This window comes from Metopolophium dirhodum, chromosome 3 (assembly GCF_019925205.1).
Source record: "Metopolophium dirhodum isolate CAU chromosome 3, ASM1992520v1, whole genome shotgun sequence".
In the NCBI taxonomy this organism is placed as follows: Eukaryota; Metazoa; Arthropoda; class Insecta; order Hemiptera; family Aphididae; genus Metopolophium; species Metopolophium dirhodum.
Window position 1 is genome coordinate 22,575,664 of NC_083562.1, and position 27,314 is coordinate 22,602,977.

At 33.1% G+C, this 27,314-nt stretch overlaps 1 protein-coding gene across 3 annotated transcripts in view; it reads left to right on the top strand.

The window, feature by feature from the left end:
- LOC132940430 (putative polypeptide N-acetylgalactosaminyltransferase 9) overlaps positions 1 to 27,314 on the top strand; it is a 123,024-nt gene that overhangs the window by 88,509 nt on the left and 7,201 nt on the right. For 2 of the 3 annotated variants that reach the window (XM_061008039.1, XM_061008037.1), the window contains exons 5-7: positions 5,132 to 5,296; positions 6,845 to 6,993; positions 26,782 to 26,964. In XM_061008039.1, coding sequence (XP_060864022.1) covers positions 5,132 to 5,296; positions 6,845 to 6,993; positions 26,782 to 26,964 — 497 coding nt within the window. Of the gene's footprint in view, positions 1 to 5,131; positions 5,297 to 6,844; positions 6,994 to 20,346; positions 20,493 to 26,781; positions 26,965 to 27,314 lie in introns of all 3 variants that reach the window. The other variant, XM_061008038.1, reaches the window with a different exon arrangement.

Sequence of the window (27,314 nt, forward strand, 5' to 3'; positions counted from 1 at the left end):
TTGTGTTCCTGAATTTACTTTTCTTGATAGATTAAAATTAGATACATTTTTTAATAAATTTCTCATTTTACAAAACTTAATTAGTTCTTATTTATTTTGTAGTCATAAATTCAATTACGTTTGTATAAAGGTAAACAAATATTATTATAATCAAAATATATTATATTTATCTATTTTATAATGGATATACATTGCACGTTAGGCTTAGAAACAAAAAAATACCGTACTTTAGGATACTCTGTGACGTAAATTATTACATTTCACGATGAAGCGGACAATTAAATTTGGTCTTTTGATAAATTATACTTATTTTTTTTTTTGTTTTTATAACGCTGTTAAGTTGTGCCGTATACGCGTAAAAACATATTTTTAATTAGTTCTTCACAACGGCGTATGTGTAGGGCTTACATTATTATTTTTTGTTTTAACGATTTTTTTTTCATCCTTCTGTGTTCGTCTTTGAGCAGGCGTGACCCCAATCCTCAAGTCCCGTTCCTTTGGTCCTCTGAAATTACGTATGCGTTTGGCGAGTTATTGTCGCGCGCTACGCATTAACTTCTCCACCTCCACAAACTGCGCATTCGCAAAATAATATATTAATACAGACTTGGCGAAACGCCGATACGACGAAAACCGAAAACGGTCCTGCGGCGGTAGACGTCCGCGCGTGTTTAGAGTGTTAAATAATGTCATTATAATATTATTATGACGACGCGTAAGACGGCGCCTAGGGTAGGCAATTGCGGTGCACTCGCGTATTCACCTCAGGATACATAATATTATACTATTTTACCTATGCAGTATATACATTTATACAGACGACTATTACTTTTACCATCTACAAACATCGGTGTATGCCACGGTCAATGCAACGACGTGCTCGTGTGACGATGATGATGATAATAATATGAAAGGTTAAGATCGTAATGCGCAGTGCGATAAAACTGCATTCTGCACTGCAGCGATATTCCGTCATTCGACCTCGACGATACCAAAATGCAATTTTCAATGTACATTGTACATCCATTATTTTTATTATGATATGCTGCAGTTTTTTTGTAGACGGGTATGTGTTTTTGTTATTTTATAAATTATTATTTAATTTTCCATACCTGTGTTGCAGCTACCATTTTGTTAGTAATCGATCGTTCCCTTCTATTGCCGTTTTAGAACGGTCCCGTGATTTTAACGTTCGAATACGATGTTCTATCGATGCTGAGCATCCCGTTTCATTTCACTCGTCGACTCGCGTAATCGGTAATTGAATACGTACCTGTGTTTATATCTATTATTCCACAGATAAATTCGAGTTTAAAAACGACTGAACGTCTTGAGAACTGTGCAGTGAATTGCAATTGTAGCAATAGTATTATAGATAAAACGTCGTTAATTTTCTTAGTAGTGTTTTTAAAACCAACGAGACGGACAATACTATAATAGGCCTACTTAAACCGTAAGCACTTCGTTTGTTTTTACGGCCCGTTCTTAAACTTTAGATATGTACATAATGCGGAAGGTCCGCAACGGTATTCAATTTTCATCAGATGTAAATAAAAAAAGGAAAAAAGAAGAACAGGTACCTATAACGACGACGATGACTACGACGACGATAAATAAATAACGGTCGTGGACGTTTTTCAACATTTGCCGACCATTAAAAAATAGACTGATCGATATCGGAAACGATATTGAATATTCGGAGTAGGTATCTAGGTGGTGGTGGGGAACGAAGGTCTTTGTGAGTTTTATGTTTTCCTTTCCTTCCCTATATAGAGTCGATACGCGATATTTATGTACAATATATTCTATATTATATATACCTGTATAGTTTATAAATATAAAAAAAAGTTACATTATTATATTTCCGACAATTTTAACGCAGAGACCTCTATATAATATATACAGGGTGTCTCGCCGTTTATGTCCTCGTCGATAACTTTTTTTCCCATAAACATGGTTGAAATACGATATTAGAAGATAAATATACTTCATTTGTGAGCTGTCACGCTATTATTATTATTATAAATCATGATAGTTTTTGCTTCACTCAAAAAAATAAAATAAAAACTCGTTTCATAAACTTTGAGCTAGCTGATTTATAGGGCTAATTTATGTGAATATTTTATAAGTAGAATTATTAATTTTCATTAACTATTCAAATACAGTCGGGGAAGTATATTATAAACCAACTATATACTGAACAAATGCGTAGATAGTTGATATGCGCTGTAATATAATATAAATATACAAATAAGCTATATACAGCTATATATAGCAACTATAGTGGCGTTGGCGGTGAAACAAAATAAAACAAAGTTCTGTCATATAGCATCTCTATATTAAACGAACATTTTTTTTGTTATATTGTAGCTGCGTATAAGTTAATTTTCTCACCGGTCACGTGCGCATCCGAGATTCGTATACATATACCTAAGTTTGCCTTGGTGTATCTATAGTTACCATAAAATTTTTGTACAACAACACAAACTGGGCTACTGAACAGTTTTTTCGACTTTGTTCTTATAAATCCATCCTAGGCAGGCAGTTATATTTTATATGCAATAATAATAATAATACTCAAGTTGAAACGACTCAACATGACTACCACGACTGGTAGCGCTGTCAATTACGTGTTTTTGTGTATATATATATATTCCAGTTACCTAACCTAACCAACGGCGGCGGGCGTAGAGGTTCGCGCCGACCTCCTATAAATTTGGCCTTTTGATTTTCACTCGCCGATCTCAGACGGACACGTCCGCTTCCGGTCATTAAAAGGCTTTCGACCCAATTAATCCCGGGCTGCTGCCGCCGTCGCCGGATACGTCTTATCCACGGGTAAATTTTCAAGAGAGAGGAAACGCCAAACATAAATCTGACCTTTGGACAAACTTAATGGGCGGTAACGCGTTCCGGAGTATGAGTGAGCTACGAACCGGCGTCCCGTGCAGAGTTGGTGGTTGGGTGGTAGTGGAGTGGAGGATCAAACAATATATTATATCCTATAACATGGATTTCGTCGCATGGCAATGTATAGTGTTGAGAGCCCGAGAGGTCATCCGATGGCGCATTACTTCTCGTCATCACGACGCAGCCTAACTCTGCGTTTTGTCATGCTGCATGACCAATTCGATGTTCCGACGATGTTTTAATAATAATAGATATTATATTATGCTGTGATGCCGTGCGATCAGAATATCAATCTCCGGTGGTCGGCAATATATATTATTTATAGTTGGCCTAATCGAGTATAATTTTATTTCACCCACTGAGGCTATATTCACGAAATATAATAATGTAATCTACATATAATTATTATATTTTATGTGGTTTCTCTGCACACGTTGAAGAATCAACGTGTTGTTGACTTAACAAAACCTAACAAAATCGATCAAATATTTTTTATAAAAAAAAACTAATAATATAATATGATGTATATTGTATATGTACTATACATAATAAACGTACTATATGCTATACGAACTGGGAAAAATGCCCCAGTGCAAAAAGCTAGGTTTAAAGATTTATCGAAAGTATTATTCGAACGCACAAATTATTATTTGTGTTGATCAAACATACAGTAGGTAGGTGGTAAGAAAATGAATTCAATTTGAACGAACGCATATACACGTGCAAACAATGTAAATCGGCTGATTGCTACGTACACACTTGTGCACGTCTATTGTTTACGGGAATTGTAAAACATCACTTTGCATTGTTAACACTTAATATATCATGTCCCTTGTGCTAAAGATGTTTTTGCTCACACGACCGTTTGTATATAACTGTTGATTTATAGCGTTGTCGTGATTGCTAAGCATCGCAATCAATGTACCTGAACAATGCTGCAATCGCAGTGTTTCGTTACCAGACGCATTTTTTATCAATCGAACATGGCCATTTAACATTTGCGGAATAATTAGCAGTGTGCCGATTCCGCCTACCTAGATGTCCTATATATTATATATTTGTATGTACCTAGTATATATTATACTCGTTGTCCTTTCACTGTGAATAATAATACAATGCAACCCACCAACATTTTAATAGTGAAATTATTCTTGTTGCAGTATAGCACCGTATACGCAATAATATATTATTTATACATTATTTACGTTATATAATATTTTATATTATGTTAATTGTATACATTTTTTCGAATTAATTGTATAATATACTATAAGTTGACATCTGCAATTTTTGAAAAGGAAAATATAATGAAAAGCCAATTATGTTCACTTTATTTGGAATATTTAATCCTTAGATTTTCCAGAACCTATACGAATTTCTATCCGTCAAATATTTAGAACGATAACAACATTTACGAAAGAGACATTTTAGTTTTATTAAAATAATTTTAATTAAATGAAATAAAAACGCTAGTCAACGTCAAGGTCCATTATTTTCTCGTCTAGCCGAGTGGACAAATTATATTGCCGAGGTGTGTAGGAGTCTGATAGTTTTAATCGAAACGTATGGGTACATTATAGGTTTTCGCTATGCTCTATTCTACTTTGATATAATACCTATATGGCTATATACAGTATACACAATACGTCCGATAACGTTTGGACATTCGCTTTTAGATATTGTATAGTTAACCCCGTGTGTTTTCCAAAATCGATACGATTGTGTTTGGAATATTGATGGGAAATTTCGTGTAAGCGATTACCACGCACGTCTGTTTAATTAGTTTCATATTTGAAATAATTAATGTACACACGTTGAAACGAATTACTCAATTACGCGTCGGAGCATTTCCACCGGCTATTGAATAACGTGGCGTGTTTGACGTACATAAATATACACGGCGCTGATGAAATCATGGCCGTCAGTCGTTAATTCGTCATTCCGTACGATTTTCGTGTCTGCAACATCCTTCAAACGTATTTGCGTAATGTTCGACTCGGAATTTCTCGCAATTCTGATGAATTATCCGCGAATGTAAATTATTCGGAAGGATATCACAGCGCGGCGCTGCCGCGGTACACCTTTAAAATAATATCGATACAATATTTTTAATACGAAAATAAGTAATAACGTCGTCGATGATGACTATATTAATTATGCACTGTATATGACTACCTATGTAATGATATTAATGTGTTTGTAATTTTTTTTGTTTCCTCAGCCCATCTCAAAACTCAGCTTGAGGAGTACTCGGAAAACTATCCAAAAATTAAAATCGTTCGCGCCAAAAAAAGAGAAGGACTTATAAGGGCCAGGCTGATGGGTGCGAGGTACGCATCCGCACCCGTTCTCACTTATCTCGACTCGCATTGCGAGTGTACAGAAGGTAAGTCCCGTCGACCGCAAAAAAATAAAATGATATTATACGACGTGTTGTGTTTGTAGATATGTTATTTTATCTACTTATATATTATTTCATTTCGTCTCGGATACTTGCGGATTTTCGAAATGGCAATTTACGCGAGAATTTAGTGGTCAATAACAAAACGCGCGCGACAATCTCAGCCCGAATATCTGTGCCCAAAACAATAAATTTCAATATCGTCGCGTGATGTACATCATATTATTATTATCCCGTACCGACCGGAGAATATAACGCAGCCGGCAGCCGTAATAATCATTATTCGTCCGAATTGTTTCGAAATCCGTTCGTACCCGTCGCATGTTATGTCGTTTATTATATAGGTATATAATATATATATATATATATATATATGTGTGTGTGTGTGGCCCGCGCACGACTGTTGTTGCTTTTCATCATAACATATATACCTCTATATATAATATCAAGTAAATGGGCTTTTATTATTTTTTTTATTCGGAATCGCTTTTACACTCGTTCGAGGTCTTGTCGTGTGTGGTATTGTGAATGGCATATTATTTGGCAGCAGCTTTGCTAACGTTTCCATATATTTATCGTATATACCATCAGGCGCGGTCTAACGTCGTCGCGGTCACTTCGATTTATTCGTTTAACCGCGGCTTCTGCTTATTGTTTTTCTTTTTTACGTCTGACCAATATTTTTTCTTTTCTATCGGTTGAATAACTCTTTGATCAGTGTCAGAAACGATATCAATATTTTTTATTTAACTCAAATCTCATCAATCCTCTTATCAATGATCCATTGTATTCTGTTAGCTTTCGCCGTTGAATTTCTTAAACACGAAATAATTTATTTCTCGATTTCTTCGTTTTATTTTTAATTTCAAACTTTCCGTTGAAACGAAACTCCATAGTCCCATTTCAAATAACATTTTATTGACATAACACATTTTTCGTGTAACTACTAATATTTGCACATAGTTAAAGTTGTTTGTTTTATCAACTGTAATATAGTAATATTGCGTATGTATTAGTATTTTTACAAACGTATTGTTCAATAGAGCGATTAAATTCTTTCAATATTTGATAAACTTCTCCACTTACATTAGTGTACCTAATATTTTATCATTTAATTTAATAGTGTTCGGTGAGCTCAAAATATAACAATAGGATTGACTACCCCACTTACAATTGATGTCCCTTTAATTCTCGATATTGTTCTGAAATATGAGGTTATACATTTCGAAAAAATTATTTCATAAATATTAAACATGCCTACAATGCGAAATATTAAACTGTATCTTCCCGAAATATTCGATTATAATAACTATAATTGAATGCACAACCATTAGGTATATCAGTTCATCAAAATATTTCACACTCGTCTGGTGGTATATAATAAATTATAATAGTAAGTAGGTACCTACCTAATAATAATTTAGTGTTATACTAACATACGGTTAAACTATGATACCCGTAAACGTTCCGTGCGAATGAAGGGTGCACTGGTTTGTGACGACTTTGGTGGCTATTGTTGTTTTTATTTCTCAGGATGGCTTGAGCCATTATTGGATCGGATTGCCCGAGAAGCGTCTACCGTCGTGTGTCCGGTGATCGACGTAATCGACGACTCGTCGCTGGAGTTCCATTACAGAGACGCCGGTGGCGTGAACGTCGGAGGATTCGATTGGAACTTGCAGGTATGAACCTATCTAATTGTTTATTAAATGAAAAAAAAAAACAAACATAATTACGTTAAAAGACAATAGGCGTATATTATCATTCCAGTGTACTGCGTGCACATAGAAGTCGAGTCGGACTATGAATTACTGCAGCCACTCGACCGTGGTTGATGTTTTTTATGGCATATTATATAATAATATAATACGTATAATATATATTATGATTATTATTATTATCATTATGTTATGTACATAAAACGGAATAAAGCTTTTGTAGGCGACCCCCCTCACCCTTATATACCCTGTATAAATATTCGCTTAGCTTTGCGGATATTTCGTCTTCTGAAAAAAAAAAAGAAAAAATTGTCTTTGTTCCTTTTAGCGCGCGCGCGTTAATTAAAATCAAACAGGACCTTTTTTAAGCACCTAATTTCAAGTACGGGTTTACTATGGGAAATCCTCTAGAGTCTTTTGAAACGCGAAGTCCATTATATTAAGTATGGGTTTACACGTTTAAAACGGACAGTGCGCGTAATGCAACTAATCCATGAATATAATATATTATATAGGTATAATTATATGTATATATTATATATAAATACTCTTGATTCGATTGACAGGATTAACGTATCAAAAATATGTGCATTGACAGTTTTTAAACAATAATTGGGAAACGCCTATTAATTTAATTAAGGTCTGAAATCCTATAAATACAGCGTTGCACTGTTGTCCGATGACGTCAGTGTTTGTGCGTTAGTTACAAAATGTTCGAATACTATATATCCTGTTATCGGATATATATTATACACGTTGCCAAAGTATATATAATTATTTGGCACAGTAATGCCGCTAATTTCGTCATTCCGATAGTTATTTACATATAATATATAAAATATCAACCCGTGTTTGGGTGCGATGATTTTGAATTGGGGAACACGAATTGTATAAATTAATTGAAATTATATAATAAACCAATTTAAAAGTAAACGAAAGAACATAGAATATTGTTATAAAATATTATACGTTTGGACGAGTCCTTAACAAAAAAAAACAAAATCCTACCAGGTGGAAAATCGAATCTTCTGATGAGAAATTACGTTAACCAAACAAAAGTTATTTCACATAGAATTTTGTGCAACAGAAATCGAAAATAATATACGTATATACGATGTGGAATTGTTTAAAATAAAGTAATATACAATAATGTAGGTAACATCGTAACGCGTATTACTATATTTTCAACTTGCGCAATTCTGTTCGTTAAAATTCAACAAAACCTGTTTCCAGCCAACGCGCCCAAAAAAAAATGTTTACGAAGTAGTTGACTGATTATTATTATGTATGTTTATATTAAACCATTAGGATACTAGGGTCGGATATATCGTTTAAGATCACGAATATATATCGCCGACAAATTATTGTCATCGGCGGCGCCTTCGCCGCCAATACCGGTCTGACGTGCTGCGAAATTTCAGATATAATTATATGCTCGTGGTCATAAACAAAAAAGCCTCATTTTATTATAATAAAATAATATGAATCACCATGAACATAAATTAAAGGAAATTCAGCAAATAATATTGCAAACCAGTTGTATCAGAATATTCAGATAATCGCACAATACAAAGCCTCTAAATAAATAATACCGTGATATCATGCAGCCATCTGTTTTAAATTATTTAACCAAATGACAAACGTCGGGTGAACCTATAGGATGTTCTACAGTTTAGAATCTAAATCGTAGTCGTCATGTAAAGGCTTATTACGCTAACGCCGACCACCCCCGTGGTTAATGATCTCGAATGATTCGTGTGCGGCAAAACGGGAAATTCCCTCAGGTTACATCATTTGACATTGACATAATAATTGCGAATCCTAAAAATGGGTTCGTTATGTGGTTCGTACAGGTCGTATTCGCAATTAATTATCGCTAAATAAATCTGCACCGCTTTTGCGTCAGGTTTCTTCGATTCGGTCCCCGGTCGAGTTGGTCGGACAGACCCAAAAATATCCTAATACTTTATATAGAGATGTGTATTCTTGATATACGTTCGTGCATATATTAGTATATATTTGTATACCACGGTATATATATGTATGGATGTATATACATATACATATATATATATATAGGCATAAACTCGACGCGATAGTGTTTGCCAAACAAATTCGCCACGAGCGTTTTTGTCGTAGGTACTCTGCGCTGCGGGATACCTGATAACGTGGACCGCGAATAATTATTATCCTGGTCGTTCCGGGCGATACACCTACGACGGGTTTTTCGAGGAAAACACCGAAATCGCCTGCCGCGCGCGCGTTAAACATCGTCCTGGCAACCGCCGCCGTACACGTGGGCGTGTATAGCGCGTGTACGCAATATAGTGCGTATATTATATTGTTTTGTTTTTTTCATCTCCGCCGTTCGAGCTACTGTCTAACGTATGGACGCTACATTTGTGTTATTAATAATTATACTTAATGTATTATGTGGGTATGACCGATTTCTTAAAACCATCATTTTCCGAATACAAACTTCCTCAAATTTCCTAAAATATTAGTAAAACGTCAAACTACAGCACAATATACCTTACACAGTTACACCCAGACATAAACTTCAATGTGTATTTTAATTTATTAAACTTTCAATAGGATTAGCCAGGTATAAACTCTCGTCGGCCGTCGGAGTATCATTCAATTATTGCATCATCGCTTAGAATAATAATTTGCTTCGATACGACTAACGCAAAAATAACTTAGTCAAACGATAACAATTATAAAATAATACATCCTGTATGTTACAACATAGATGATTAGCATGATATAAACAGGGTTTGATAATTTGCAACTGGCTGAGTGCTAAGCCCCCTTGCACCCCGTATGTACGTCGTCGATGGTCATAAATAATTGTGCTGGTCTGGTTATAGGAGGACATTGGGCGAGCGTTTTAACGCATTTCGACGTCACGACAGAGACAACACAATTATTATTGTTTAGACGGGGTTTAGTGTCGCACGCGTTTCACGACAGAGCACGCGGATTGTTGGTTTCGGTTTGATGTTTCTATCTCCTCGTAATATAAGTTATGTTCGTTTTCCGCGTATGAAATCGCGTTTTTTCCGTAATTTCAGTCTTTCCGTTTTGTCTTATTATGTTCCTCTAGCTACGGCCACTCCAGTCGATATATATGTATACCGTATACCGCAAGCATTACAACTGTTCTGCTATACCTGCAGTTGTATTTTGATAATATTCAGAAGTTTTGCTGGCATTTTTTCCGCATTTACACTAGAAAAAGGATAATTTATATACGATAAACATACTTGGACATAATATGCTGTAAAATTATTATGCTGTAGTATTATTATTATGTTGTGCAATTTAAAAAGATTTTTTACATGTACTATTACAATTAGTGCACGTAATTATATTGTTTATCGATTCGTGGCAAATCCAGCTGTCGAACAAAGTTTGTGAAAAAAAAATACGTCACGTGGACAGGTCGACGACGACGACAACTACATTGTGGTGTTTTATACTCATTTGGTTTGATAATCGTTATTTCGTTTTTGTTTTTATTTCGCAAACAAACCATACGAAACAAAATAAGTGTTTACCCTTCCTCGTCGGTTTATTACGACAACAGCGTACGCTGCTATAGAATCAAAATTAAAAACGCAAAAATTGAACTCAGCGTTTCTATTCAAAAGCCAAGTATATTGTATTATATGCTCTATATATATATACACGACTTTTCATGTATGCGTAGTTATATATATATATGTATGTTATATCTGTAGTAATAATACCACTCCTCATCCATCGAAACAATCCCTAGGGCTTTTATAATAACGACCAGAGTTCTCGAAACGACTGCATCGGGGTGTGAAAGTGGTAGAAATTAAAACTCGTCTCTGGTTGTATATTTTATATATGATATATATGTGTATACGTCCGGTGGAATACATGCGTATAGCATCTCTTTCTAGTGACAATCGAATCCCGCTACATTCGGTTTGTTTTAGTTTGTTAAAAATATATGTATATATTAGTATATATTGTACGAATAGTATTTGTTTACATTAGTTTTTTACATATGCAGCTACTGTTAAGTTAAATTTTTAGCGTAACTGTGACATTGCTATAACTATATGACTGTAATACGTGCTCTTTAAATTATTCGTAATTATTATGTTAATATAATACCTTTATGGGAATTTTCAGAAAACATTTTGATTTAAAAAAAAAAACATGTATGAAAATATTAGTGAAACAAAAACAAAAAAGTACGGAGAATACACAAAACAAAAATCGATTTATTCTAACAAGGTTACTTATATTATATAAATTCACAACTCTTTTTTTCCCTCTCAAAAAATAAACATTTAACCTATGATAAAAGTATAAAACCGTGTAAACGACTTTTTCTTGCCAGCTCCGATTACAATAATAATATATTGAAAACTCCCAATGGCCACACAGCTGAGGGTTATTTCTTTGAATAAAAAAAAATATAATAATAAACCTATTTCAGTAATCATGTTTTCGTTTTGATTTCGTTCGATCGCATAGTGTTTTACCCCATTTGGGTCCTCGGAACAAGAATTACCAATTAAATACTAAAACTCGATATCATCGTTGCACACGCTCAACACATGCACGTGGTTAAAGCATGCAAATACTACTGCGGGAAAAGGCTACACCAACACCGAAGTTTACACTCGAATCGTTTTTCTTCCATACTGACGCAGTACGCAATGGTTCGCTTCTTTATTCCTATATACTCTTGTCATGGATTTTATTAACGGTATAAAAAACAAAAACAAACAAAAAACATTTACGACCGTTTTATGTGCTCTTTATTTAATTCAGAGCGAAAACAAATATAGAAATTAGAAATTCGCTGTCTCGTTAATGTTAATTATTATTATGCGCCCACAATATATATAGTACCTACCGCACGAGCGAAATATATAATATTTTCAACTCGTTTTGTACACCGTTCTCTTTGTGCTCGCGTTAATATCGTATAATTAAAGCCATCGCTTATTCGCAATTTTCCTACTTATTTTTCACTTAACCCCCCCTCCACCTGCAGTATTTTAAAAGCGTAAATAATAAAAACGGCATTGGCCTATATCATAAAGTCCATTACACTCTGGACATCTACTAAGTGTGTACCAGATCATGAATAATACTGTACCTAAGTACGCTTTTTTAAAACTAATTTACGTTAATTTCAATTATATAAACGCCATATAAATACTTAAGTAACTGGCCATAACAAACGTGTAATTTAAATTCTTTACTTTTAATATGTAAATGTACACTTTTTTATAGTTGTTGCCTAAAATGTTATAAATAACATATTACAGCATTTTCGTAAATAGCAAATTTCCAAAGTAAAACGTAAATGGCTTATCATTTATTTTACTAAACATTATTTAAAATAAGTTTTGGGCACTCACAACCAAGATGATTTAAAATATTATTTTTATTATTAAAATCGAATTTTGAACTAATGCCAAGTTGACACTCAGTGTACACCTATACATTATATACAATAATTAATGTGTGCCTAGTTTACAGTTATAAAATATACGTTTAATATCTTCATTGCTATAATATATAAAATAATAAAAGCTTATTTATACATCAAAAATATCCAATAATTTATTATGTAGGTACCTATTATTTAAGACGAATCGTGTATAATAAAACGTATTTATTTTTACATTTAACTATATAGTTCTTGTTTATAATTTAATGGGTTTACAATAATTTTAAAATCTTATCAACATGTTGTGTTCAATACGTATACTATTTAAATTATTTTTATTAATACTTTATTGAGTAGGTAAAGAATCTAATAAATAACGTAACGGTGAAAAGTAACAACTCCTAGAGATTATTTTTTTTCAATCACAACATACTAGCTAAAATCGTTTTTCGTTTAAATATCCACTTTTATTTATGTTAGAACTTCAAATGATTGTTTTAATTGTAATACACTACTGTTTTCTCCTTAGCGTATTATAGCTTCAATGGCTTTAAAAAATGTATTGTACCAACAAATGTATTTCTAATAATTTTAGAATGCTATAAGAACAACCCTTGAGGAATCTGGTGCCACATTGTCTTGCCTTAGGTAGGTACTAAAAGTAAAAATGTAATGCATTTTCAACTACAAATTCTCATTATTCTACATATTCATTTCTCTAAATATTTAAACTTAAATGTAGGTACCCCTATACAAAAAGTTATGACAATTTATTTTCAATATTTTTTTTAATGTTGTGTAAACAACATAGGTACGATGAGCCTTCTATTAAAGTTCCAAACTTTTTTGAAACTCAAAAATGTGAAATAGCTGGAAAATATAGTCAACATATTTTGAAAATTATGTTATGTCTAAAATAATATGGTAATAAACACATACATTTTTAGTAGACATTTGAAGTATCTACAATTATGCATATTTGTGTTGCAACTATAAATAACAAAATTGTTTTTACCGAAAACTGGTATTGCGTAAATATACTATGCAATTTTCCCAAATTCTGTTCGAGTTTTTCATAATTATTTGAAAAATAATATGTTTTATTCTCTTAACTCCTTAAAGTAGCTATATAACAATATCAAATTTTCTACCAGAAAGCAGCCTAAAAGTCTATGTACTTTTAGGTACAACTCCCAAATTAGACGACACACTCAAAAATAAAACACACATTATCATTGAAAACCACGTAATTCAATACATTCGTTGCTCCACTCAAAATCTAAAATTTATAGTTTAACCTAAATTTATATCTAATGGTTTGTTGCATTTAATTTTTTTATTTATATAATGCAAAAGAAATAATTGTCCATAACATTTTCTCAAGTTTAAAAAAAAATGTATGTAGTTGGTTTTATAGTTCTTTGGTTAAAGAGTTTTATTTTTGTTGAAAATTTAATAAAGTCACGATGGTACCTAAATGCGTATGACCTTTGTTATGTATTTATATGTACCTCAAAAATACTAAATTGATCAATTACTTGAAGACTTGAAGTCAATTCGTGGCTATATGTCTGCGCGTATAAATTATAATATTGTAATAATAACGAGCTATATATTATTATTTAAATATACCAGGTGGATTAAATTATATCGTTTACATGTAAATAAAAATAATAATTTTTTTTTTAAATCGCCTTGATATTTTATCTGATACAAAATTATTCGACATGTTCTACACACTGATTTTAATAAATTAATTAAAAGCAGCCGAGATTCTAGTTGAATTCAACGTCCTCCACTCTGCAGTATTTATACCTATAGCATTAATATTTAAAACGCACTTTCATACAATATGTTCATTATTAACATTTTCTACAAAAAACAAAAATAACAATAATAAAATGTGGGTATTGTTTTATATTTACTTTGATATATAATATTTACAATTTTTGAACTGATGTTATATAGTATGATAAACATGCTTCGACTTCAACCACGGTGCAATGAGCACATGTTATTGTAGATCTTTAGCAATATGGCCGGTGCACTGTATAAATATTCCAAACGGAAAAATAATACATTTTAAGTATGTGGGTGTATTTTTGTCAAAGAGAAATGAGAATTCTGATTTTATAAGTTATAATGAATATTTTTATTTGATGCATTTTCATTCCGTAAAAACCAACTTAGCATAGAGTTAATTTTCAACTTAAAACTACAACAAATTTATATATGTAATTAAAAATTAAAAGACAAACCATTGTCCATTACTATGGTTAACTTGTTTGGTACCTATAACGTTGAATTTGTTCGCATTGCTTATTTTCTACTGTGACAGTATATTTGATGTAGGTATTGGTATATTATATAATATTATGACGGTTCGTCGGTTCAATACGAGCATTGGTATAGGTAGGTCGTTGGTAATAGGTACCTATGATACTATAAGCACAGTTAAACTGTTTTTTTTTTTTTTTTGTCTGATTTTTGATAACTTAGTGCGCACATACTATATAGTTTAATTATAGTTGTAACTCAAGTTTTAACATGTAGGTATACATTTATAATATAAATTATAATAGTGTGCCATGTAAATGATTTTGAATTTTTTCTCACTCTCTTTCTCTCTCTCTCTCTTTAAATCATTCCTGAAACTTCTGAAAAATGTGCACTCGTCTGAAGTTATCTTATTCAAACACTGTAACGGCGGTACAACTATATAACGGAATCCATTAGAGGAACTGTCAGGAGATGAATCGAAATCATTTTTATATGAATACAAATTACTTCGTCGCGTTTGCTAGTCGAGATTTTTTGCATCGTGGACCTATTATTATGGGCCAACGCTTGAGTCTGGCGTAATTCTTCGTCGATCGTTTGCGGTCCACCACGGTGATAATAATAATATCATATTATATAAAGTCTGACGTGACGACCTTCTGCGTATAAAAATCACGTGATACATTAAACACGTGGCACTGGGGTCGGATAGATGATAAAAATATGGGCTGTGGGTGGAGAATGGCAGTGAAGTTGGGGTACAATAAAAACAAACATCGGAAATCGTCTCGTTTCGCCAATAAACAACCGCCAGTTATTCGGCCAGGGTTATATATATATATAGAATAACCATAAGACAAGCAGAAATCCGCCGAAGCCATATTATATAACTATACATATATATATCAAAACACTCGTGGCTATCTTCTCGCCCGTTGTAAATATATATTTTATACCTGCCGCGCAGATCCGCTGGACCATAATGGACTTTATATCGGGCCCGCAAGACGACGGCAGCACAGACGAGTTGTGGAGGATCGACCGCAGGGATTTTTCGCATCGTCGCTTGACGACCTGTACGTGATGCCGTGGATATATATGGCACGATTCCCCTAGAGGCGATATTTTTTATGTACTTATATAGATATATATATTTGTTTTTTGTTTTAAAATTTTTATGACTCCGACCTTGTCAATGAGAAACGTTCCGCAAAACGTTCAATCACCGGGTTTTTGACAGCGGTGGTATTATAAAAAATTGTATAAAAAAAATTATGATGCTGTTGACGCATCCGACATTCCGCCGACTGGTTATTGGGAGAAATACGAGTTTTTATTTGCATCGTTTGTTGACTCTGTCTGATTTCTGAGACAAATTACTTTTCGAAATTTCAATATTATGTTATTTCACACGATCGTCTAATTTCTTCGCTTATATTATATTTTAATGTGATCGGTGACACCGATATTTATCAGCATCAATTTATCATAAATAAATTACGTGTTTTGTGACATGTTTCTGGTCTAAATCTCTTATTCGTCCATATGCTAATCATGTTATCGCGTTTTAATTTCGTGTTTCAAACCCACGAGTTTTTATTCTAATCGGTCGGTGTATTTTATGTCTTTCCAAATAAAACCGACTATCGAAAACTTGTTTTGATTTGAGTGGAATGGATTATAGTCTTACTGTGGTGACTTTTGAATCTACATTCGGGAAGAATGAACCTCGACAAATGTTAAGCATCAAATTAATCGCCCTCTACAGTTTAAAGGGGTCTCGATTTATCAAATCGTATCCAGTGACATTAGAGAAAAATTCGAATAACAGCAACATCGAATAATGATCGCTTTCCGTGTTTCTGACTCAAAATAAAACACCAACATATACTTATATTATTGAAGATGCATCACAAACGAAATATAAAAGCGGTTAGGTAATAACTGCAAAAAGTAATCACTATTCCTTGAAACATGCTCAGAATAATATACTATTATACTGACGTCACAATGTATGAATGACGGCGGTGGCGTACCGGAAAAGCATTTTATTATGAAGGGCTGAGCAACACCTGAACTGGACGACTATTACATGTTGTATACCATGCATACGTAGTAATGATAATGTAGGTACGCCCTGGCACTGTACCGACGTACCAGCTATTATACGCCCGTGTTCTATTATAAATTATTATATTACACTGTTTGCAGCAGCCATTCGGTAGAACTATACAGCGATTTCAAACAAGCGCGTGATAAAAGTTTTCACGGAGACGTTCAGTTTTAATTTCGTGGATTTTCGTGGAAAGAATATTACTCGTGCATGTGTATATAATATAATGGCGTAGCTATATTATGTACGTACACATAGCCACGAGCGCCGGATTCCAATTCTCTATTAACTTGTTGTTAGATATATCCGTGTGCGCGCTTTTTCAGAATCTGAATAAAATATAATATCGTCGCGTTCGAAAACTCTCCAGCCAGGTTAGGCAGGACTAAGTGCATACCCTCGGAACGGCCAGGCGGCCGAATTGGTCATAAAATGGTCGACGGAGGAGGGAAAACAATTGTATTTATATGATGATATTATTATATAATATATGTGTACCCTCGCGAGGGCCGTGCAAGACTTTAACGTGATAACATATATTATGCGTATTACTACAACGCGGGCCGCAGCCGTCAGCGATTACCCCCCCCCCCCTTTTTTTGCGCCGACGATCTTATATTAGCCTCACAAAAATGTAATATTTCCAAAAAGCCCCGCGAACACAGCCGGACTGCATCAGAATAACATAATATAGATCCATACATTACATCACACATATACTGGAGGTATTGTACCATACTGTGTACGTGGAGATACAAGTATCGCATAATATTGTTCTTATGACGCTCGTGTGCATTTTTACGGTCGTTAAGTTTTATACATAGCGAAAGAATGGACAAGCGACGACGCGTGTGTTATAGTGTATAGGTACTATCTGGCTATATTATTGTGCTCTTATATTTTAATATTTTCAACGAACGCGCATCAAACGCAGTCCGTGGAAACGGATAGTTAATATTTAATCTCTATTCGGCGCGAGGTCATGGCTTCGGATTTTATATTTTTGTGCGAGCATACATTTTAGTACTGTTGTTGCACCCGAGAAGGTGAATTTCAACACGAACGTGTACTCAACCCTATGCACTCGTCGTGGTCCTGTAATAAAGTCACCATCTTCAGATCGTCTGCTCTCGTTGGGCCCGGCGGCGGACATATTATTTGTATGCGGTGTTTTGCCCGAAAAGTTCTCTAAACTATTAAACATGACTGTCTCCTACACAAATCAATATAATTATTATAACAATGATTTTATCAGAACATTTTTAGTTTTTACCGGCAAGTGCCTTCAGAAACATAAACTATAATATTATATTATGACTATTCCGGTCGAATGTTATACAAATATATTATATACAATAATATGATGAAAGAAAATATCTCATGGGTGACAAAAAAGAAATGAACGTATTGTGTGAAATTCTAAATAAAACCCCTCTCGTATATCGATTTTAGATTCGTTTGTTCAAGCAAGAAATATACTAGCGCTTTGGGGCCCTGAGTTTTTGCCCGTTCCTGTGCCCCCCCCCCCCCCTTCTTACGCGCGTGTGTGTAGTTTATAAACATGCATTAATACTAGGTAGTAGTGTTATTAATATGTATATAAGTATATTGTATACATAATATACGTGTGCACGGTGTTATTACTCGCTCGTATGACGTTACGAAGAAAACGGTTATTGATGCGCACTCATGTGACCGATATTATAATATAATAATATTTAAACCACCGAGGCGGAATGGCACGCGCGTTTTCCCATATATGTTATTATAATATTATGTGTACGTTCCCATCGTGACGATGTGTCGTGTTAATGCGAATCGACTGACTGAGGATGAGAAATGACCGACAAAGGACATCCATACAGCACCGTGCATACTATTATATTGTATAATGTGTTATGATATTATGAATATTTTATTATACAGGTGCCTCCGCGATTCGATTGCCATGACAATAGAATATTATTGTGAATGTCATTATAATAATAGTATCATCGTAATTCGTAATTGCATTATTATAATAATAACGTCGTCCAATGACACGGGGAAGGGGTGGGTTGCATCCATGGTTCTTGAGTGGCGTGAGAGGTGGATGAATTTTAAACCTTTGAAAATATCAAATACATTAAAATGTACGAAATTGGATAATGTTTGATAGGTATGCCAACATTATATTACAATACGTTTTTCTTTTTTAAAATTCATTTAATTTGTTACACAATAAATTACATTGTTGAACTTTATATTATAAATTATTATAATTTTATAGGTACTCATCGTTAAATAACTAGACTGTAAAATTCTGTAAATGGGAATAAGTTTGTTGCCTCCGTTCCCCCTTCCTCAACAATGTCTATACGCAAGATGTAATTATATTTTTCGTCTCTTTTATTTGAGTTTTAACCAGTCATTTTTGCTTGCTTTTCGATCGCTAGCGCACTGCTACATGCACCAGGCCTACATTATTTTTTTTTCGCGACTACCGGCCATTTTCGGGTGAGTCTTCCGCCGCCGTCGCAATAATTCACTCACGCTCCACAATCGTCTCCCCGGTAGAACCTCCCGGGGTACACTACATATTATAATATTATGATATGATACGCACGACGTGTCGCCATGCCGCGAGAAAATCGCAGTCTGTTTTTAACGGTGTCCATAAATCATCCCCCATTGGCGCTATTACAATACGAAATACGTGTACCGCGTACACGTTCCGGTTTATCGTATAAAATCGTCCGAAAACGAGAACCGCACTGCATTGTAAATAATATTTAATGGGCTGCAGTATATTAGTGCAGTATCATACATGGTCCAAAATCGCGAAAACGATTCACACGACGGTTTTTGCTTGTGTGCGTGTGTGTGTGTGTGTGTTTTGCATGGTTCGTATATGCGTACGATACCTGGTATTAAACTATATAATATATACTAACCACGTGGTAATTTTACTGTTGGAAGGGTTGAAGTTTTTTTTATTTTTACATACTAACGTGAATTCAACCTACTCTCTTAAATCGGGTAATCGGACTAATTGTTTTATTTTGTTATTACTATATTAATTGTTTTACCGACCATATAATTCTTCTAACAATGCTAAAACTAATTCCATTCAAACGACGTCGGTTGAAAAATTTACTTTTTGAACTTCGTTTCGTTTTGGGTTTCCCTATGTTTTGCTATATTTAAACGCACTACGTTTGCTGCTGAATTTATTATAACACGGTACATCTGCATTGAATTTTTTATAATCATTAGTGTATACCAGGAATTGGTTACGCGCTTCAGTGCAAATGGCAAATGGTAAAAGGAAAAAGTTTGGATAATTGTATACGCTCACGTGTGTAATTAATTATGAGTGAAATATGTATAATTAAAATTATTGTTTTTATTAACTTTAAATAAAAATTGCACTCACGCCGGTCTGCGTGTGCGACTTAAGCAAATATTATTTTGGGTTTTAAATAATATTGTAAATCATCAGGATGGCTAGAACCGCTGCTGGACCGAATCACGAGGAATCCGACTACCGTAGTGTGTCCCGTGATTGACTCAATCGACGACAAAACGTTCCGTTACAATTTCCACCATGGACCAATAAGTGTCGGCGGTTTTAGTTGGAAGCTTGTGGTTAGTATTTTTTTCTAACCCAATGGAATTCTGTCCATATACTGCACCGTCCAATTATATAAGTCTGTGTTTCATAAATTTTCAATTTTAATAAATCTTAATTTCCGGATGATCGATATTCTCATAAAACCTTTAAGGCGTAAAGGTATAAATTACTATTATTTAAATTATAATAAATCAACGTAAGTAATTGTACTCTGTACTCTGTACCTATACAATAATATAATTACGTGAAAAAAAATTGTTTATTAAATATCAGTAAAATATTAAATTTATAATATTAAACCTACTTCACTATATACTGATCATACCGTATTCGATTGAACATAAATTAATATTTTTATTACTATTTTTCTTTTTCAATATACAAATTATTAAGTCTAGTGAAAAATAAATTAATACGTTCTTTTTAATCCTATTAATATGGGAAATCCAAAAGTTTTTTATCTTGTCATATTCATGTATTCACATAGCTAACCACAGTCTCCGTATAACACATAACATATAGTATACACATATTATATATCTCAATCTTCTTTTTTACTACTCACTACAGCATCCTTCCAAGTTTATCTCTATTACTGCTTTTCTTTACAATCATATCTTATGTATACAATATATAATATATATGAGTATGTATACACATATGTTTTTACATGTTCATTATCCCTTTTCTTCTTTTGACACAGCCAAACTATCTAAAATTGTTTTTCTTTTTGCTCCCTCGACCAATTTACTTTTTTTAAAAAAACAGACACACAAGACATGAAAATACTGAAGATAATATTAATATTTTAAATATTTCATAATTAAATGTATTAAAAAAAAGAATGAAATGTGGTATAAATAAATTGGATAAGTATCTAATACTGAAAATAATGAAAAAAATTTTTCAATACCAGTTTTTTATACCCCTGAATCAGGCCAATACTAAATCCCGAAACTAAATACCCTAATTGGCCTAACTATAATAGTACTATAGTAGGTAATTATACAACTCTGGTTTCAAGCTCAGAATTTATTACACAAATTAAAATTAAAAATGGTTATTAAACCTCACTATTTTACATTTATAATTAATATATACACCTATGTTTGTGTATTATGTATACACTATAAATATGATTTTAAAATCATGTACCTATATTGATTTAAAATACATACATATTATATGACACATAATCATCATCTAAATACTTAAATTGAACATTAAACAATACAAATTACCTAGTATTTTTTTACGTTTTAGAAGCACAATTTTGTTCACATATTAATTATAACCACCGGTTATAATTAAAAATAATTCATGTATGAAAAGTATGACATTTTTAAAATTATGTAAAGTCAAGCATACTGTGTAACATTATCTCTTATATAATAATATATGTCATAAAATGTCAGAGATAGATGAATTTCTATGTTAAAAATGATCACATTTTCAAACTTTTTTTATTCATTAAGCATACAAAAACATTTATTCTTTAGAACAATGTTAAAACTACAACTGGTATATGATACACAGAATATGTCATAAGAAACATGGTGATACGTTGTTTAAAATATGCCAAATTAAATTAAAATATTACTAACGGTAAATTGTAAGTATAATTCTAAACGTTAACTAGCTGTTTGCGTGGTTGAAACAATTTTGGAACATTTTTTTTCTGTTTAAAACTTTAACACAACTTCAACCATTTATGATATCGTTGCACTTATTACATATATATACAGTGTATAGTGTATAAATTTGGTAGATTCTTATTCATAAATTATATACTTTGGTATACTCAATGCATGCTTTTGATGTGAAATTTGTATCATCATATATCGGGTCTATTATTCTGGTTTCTTATAACAATTATGTCTAAAAGACACCACTTTCTATTTTTTAATTTTATGCATTTCAATATAAAAATTACGGTGACACGGCGCTTTAATTAGGCAATTTAGCGACATCTATATCGTAATGACAGTATTAAACAGGATGTCATGTAGTTGTGATATTTACGATATTAAACATTTTTTTACGAAACTATATGTGAAAAAAACACCAGACACGTGACAACTGTATTTAATTATAGCCTCTGGTAAATCACAATTTTATCACATTTTTGTCTGTTGTACAATGTTTGATTTCAAACGATTAACGCCATTAGTCGACTTCAGTAAATTATAATAACCTCTCATAGGTACGCATATGTTTAAGCTCGTATTAAACAAACATCACACGCTGGTATTGACTTTTCTGATTCTATCTTGATTTTGCTTTTTTTTTCAACTCGATCAGTGTACTTATAATAAATTCACCTTTCATGGGTATTTTACTTTCGTTGTATACGCGATGTTTAATATAATGAGGTTTTTCGGAAACCACAGGGACGTGCAAAATATTACAGATGCGTGGTTTATATATAAAAAAGTAAATACTACTCCACAATTAACAGCTAATAAAATATAATATACTGTAATATAGTGTGGTCGCGTATTAATACAATGTACATTATACATATATATATACACACAAAAACACACAGACGCACGTGTTACTTTTAACATGAATTCGAAAACACTGTACCTATGGTGTTTGTTTGAAAGAAAAAATATTATATACATTTATTATCTCGGAAAATTATAATTGTGCCTTGTTATAACGAAATCCTCGTCTTATTGCCATCCGTCAGATGTGGCGCCGTGCGCGAACGAGAGAATGCTCTCAAGTTTCGTGTAATACATGACATGTACTCGACGAATCGTGTAGAACTCGCGGGCTCTGGTCGTGCGATACGAATCACTTCGCTGAAAACTTTTCAAAGTACCCACCAGCAACCCCACATATCTTTTGTGGGCTCATTTCTCATTTTTACTAATTGAGTATAACTATACAACTTTAGTTGTATATATATGATATTTTTTATAAGCAAATAGTGTTGGGAAAAAAAACTATAATTTAAAATTGATAAGTTTCAATAAACAACCGTTCATTGAATTTTTAAATACTAATGGATTAAGGTAATCTGATTATGAAATATTTACGTTAAAATAAATAAAATTAGACTGCGAAAAGACACAATTCAGAGAAATATTCAATCATTATCCGTGATTTATTTAATTTAGCTTTATTTTTATTGATTATAACTTATAAACCTAACCTAACCTAACCTAAGACGAGTTACTTAATATGTATGTATTATTTACTGTTGGAATATGTATGATATGCAAAATGGATTTCACCGCTGTCATCAGTAGAGTATTTTTGTATAGGTACGTTTAGTTTTTTCAAGTAAAATATTTTGATTTAAAATGTCAAAATATGATTTTAATATGACCTAGTGGGCGTGAATTTAATATTGCGAACACATGATGGATCGTAATTCGTAGTAATAATATGATACCGCTGAACAGTTACGATATTGTTATTATATCCTAACCACGATTGTGTTTTATTTTACAATGGGCTCTTGACTGAGTGCTGGTCCTATTATTATAGGTACATTATTATAATAACAGCGATTGGTCCCTTTTCGCCAATTATTACTGCCATAGCTAGACGTATAATATCATGGCTCGTTTATAAGAGATAAATCGTACATCGATCTGGTTTCCCAAGCAAATCTTTCCCCAAGGACCTAATACACACGCAAATATAAAGGGTCACGCCAATATCGCAACACAACTAGGTATATATAATATATATAGTTGTAAGTGATGAGATTATATATTATAATTGTATTCAATTATCACTTACAATTTCGAAACCGAATATTTGGATCATCCTGTATGCATATATGTATATACTTATAAGTATATATTATTTCTATGTAAAACACGCGTGACAACGTAATCATTATTTTATACGTGCATGTGTATAAATTAAATATAAATTTGCCGTGTATTATATTATAATATATATGCTCGTGTGCGTGATGTAAGTAGCTTAACTCCTCCTCTTCCTCTTTCGCGACACTCGAGATGAATGACTCGAGTGTAATTTATTTTTCCGCAAAAGCCGACAAATTGCCGTATAGCTAATGACGGCGACGGTGTACAGCCCGATAAGTCGGAAATTGATCGTAGGCAATAGATTTTACTTACTCCGCGTATAATATATAAGTGATCGCGGGCGCGCCAACAATATCGCCCCGTGTTTCGTCCCATTAAACACGAACGAACGAACGTCTACAACCACTCGTTTAAGATGGTGTGTGTGTGTGGAATGGCGCATGTATTGTGTACATAATAGTCTCTTCTCGTGTACTTTGCCTTTGTGGTGGTGTATTTGTCCGCACCAAAGCGAGTGCCACCTTTATATTATATGTATATTGTATATAATATATAGGTAGATATATAGACGTTTCACAAACTCGCCACTATATTATAGCAGTCGAGAAGCGACGTATACCTACGATAATAAAATACGCAATTTATTTTACTCGAAAACGAATCCGGTCGGCGTAAAAGACACGAAAGCGTTTCCGTCGTCGATATTTTCCTATGATATGATAACTAATATAAACAATATTCTGCTACGCATTGCCCCATGCAAACGATTAATGTGTTTTGAGTCCCTCGAGTTCGACTGATCAGAGTGTTAGAAAACACATTTTAAATTATGAATAATATCTCGAGTTATAATGAAGTCGTTTCGTCCTCGCCTGAATCGAAATATACCTACTGCATATTTGGTTAGAAATACCTTGTTTGTTTCTCTGAATACCTTTTTTTTAAGTCAAACAATCCGAATTATACCACGGGCAACTACATGGCAAATACAAAAACTTGATGATTTTACTTCCACGTTGATAAAAACTGAATAATAATTTAATCATTGTTTAGAATATGCAAATTTTATAACTACTAGTACGAAAACGGCGTAGCTCGGAAAACGTATATAAAACAATCAACTATTATGCAGCTCTAGAATTTTCAGGGTTTATGACTGTAGTGCGACGTTTAATGATTGTATTTATCTTGCTAAAATATACCATACACACACACATGCACACACACGCGCGTATTCACGTGCACACTTTGGTATAGTTTCTCAGTACAAAAATGTTGAGTTGGTCCCTTGTTCACTATTTGTATAATAGTGTCTTGAACATGAACATTAAATACGGAATATTATAATTACATTCCTACAATAAGCGGACCCTCTCAAATAGTTTATTTCCTTTGTATATCACGTTTTAAAACCCTAAGAAATAAACTTTATCGGTGATTTTACTTTCAATGAAAATCTTCCGATTGAAGGATTTGTATGGTCATTTTTCGTTTTAAATCAATGTTTGTCTGCCACACTGGATTTAAGAGTGTGGAACGCACAGAATTTGCTTCGGGGTTTAAACTAAAGCTAGTCATAACAGCATCTACTGTGTATATAGTCTACACAAACGTTTATATTAAAGTATTATATTTTCTAATCAGGAGTTGATAGCTAACCATTATACGATGTTTCAAAAAGCCCGAGTTAGGGATATTCGCCACTCTTATAACATACATTTAAATAAGTTATTTTTTTCGTTATGAAAAATGTTAGAGTCAATACTACCATTGCATGTTTTTAAGTAAGACACGATAGTTAATAAACGTATAAAATAGTCACATTCATTTCATATACAATTAAACTGCCATAAATGTGATATTATGCTCTGTCTAACTCCACATACAGATGTCTAGGTATACTTACCGAATGTCAATAATATATAATAAACTTAATACAACAAGATTAGGTATCACAAGCACGCGCGGAATGAAATGTTATTATAATATTTTTATGTGTAACAAAAAAGAATATAAAAATGTATATTATAGGTAGGTTACCTGTGTACAATAGTGAATTTATTATTAACGTGACGTTTATTGATAAGTTGACCGAGCCTGCAGGCTGTAAGTTATAAGGTTACTATTTATTTACATATTACTAAGACGTAGGTGCCTACCTATACATAATAATAAATATAAATAATGTCCCTTCAACCATCGTCCACGTGATATAATACCTACATTAGGCTGAAAATAATGTAATATTTAAAGCATTTTATTTTCCAACCTTAAGTTATACACGTTTTAAAGCGTTGGACGTCGCTTGTTTTGTCCGACATATTTTCTTTTCCCGTATAGGTACCTACTCACAGACAAACACGCTCGCGCGTTCTATAGGTTTTGCATATTTCATAAAATATATTATACTCGGCCACTCGCAATGAATATTTGAAAATATTATTTTTTAATTGTGTGCAATACGACACTGTGTAGGTTCATTTTATTTTATTTTTTTATTCTTTTCCAGTTTAATTGGCATGTTGTACCAGACAAAGAAAAAAAGCGACACAAGAACGCTGCAGAACCGGTGTGGTCACCGACGATGGCCGGCGGCCTTTTTGCAATCGACAAAAAGTTCTTCGAGCGACTCGGTACTTACGATAGTGGCTTCGATATATGGGGAGGTGAAAACTTAGAACTATCATTCAAGGTACGTTTAACGTAAAAGTGGTATTTTTAGGAAAAGTACTCAACTATGAGCTTTACCATATGGATAACTTCGGGATTATATAATATGAAAACTAGTTAGAATAGTAATTTATAATTTCTGAACTGTGTTTAGAAAGAAACGTGTACTTAAATTGTAAATTTTAAATTTAAAAAAACAAAGTGGTAATGCATCAGATCTCATGCAATAGTTTTCATTTTCATTTATTTCTGTGGGAGGGGTACCTCACCTCATTATTATCTCACAGCCTGATTTCCCTGTATCGATTTGCACCCTCAAATAATACCAGAAGGCAATTGCATCCCCCCTCCAACTCCAAATGTCATATATGG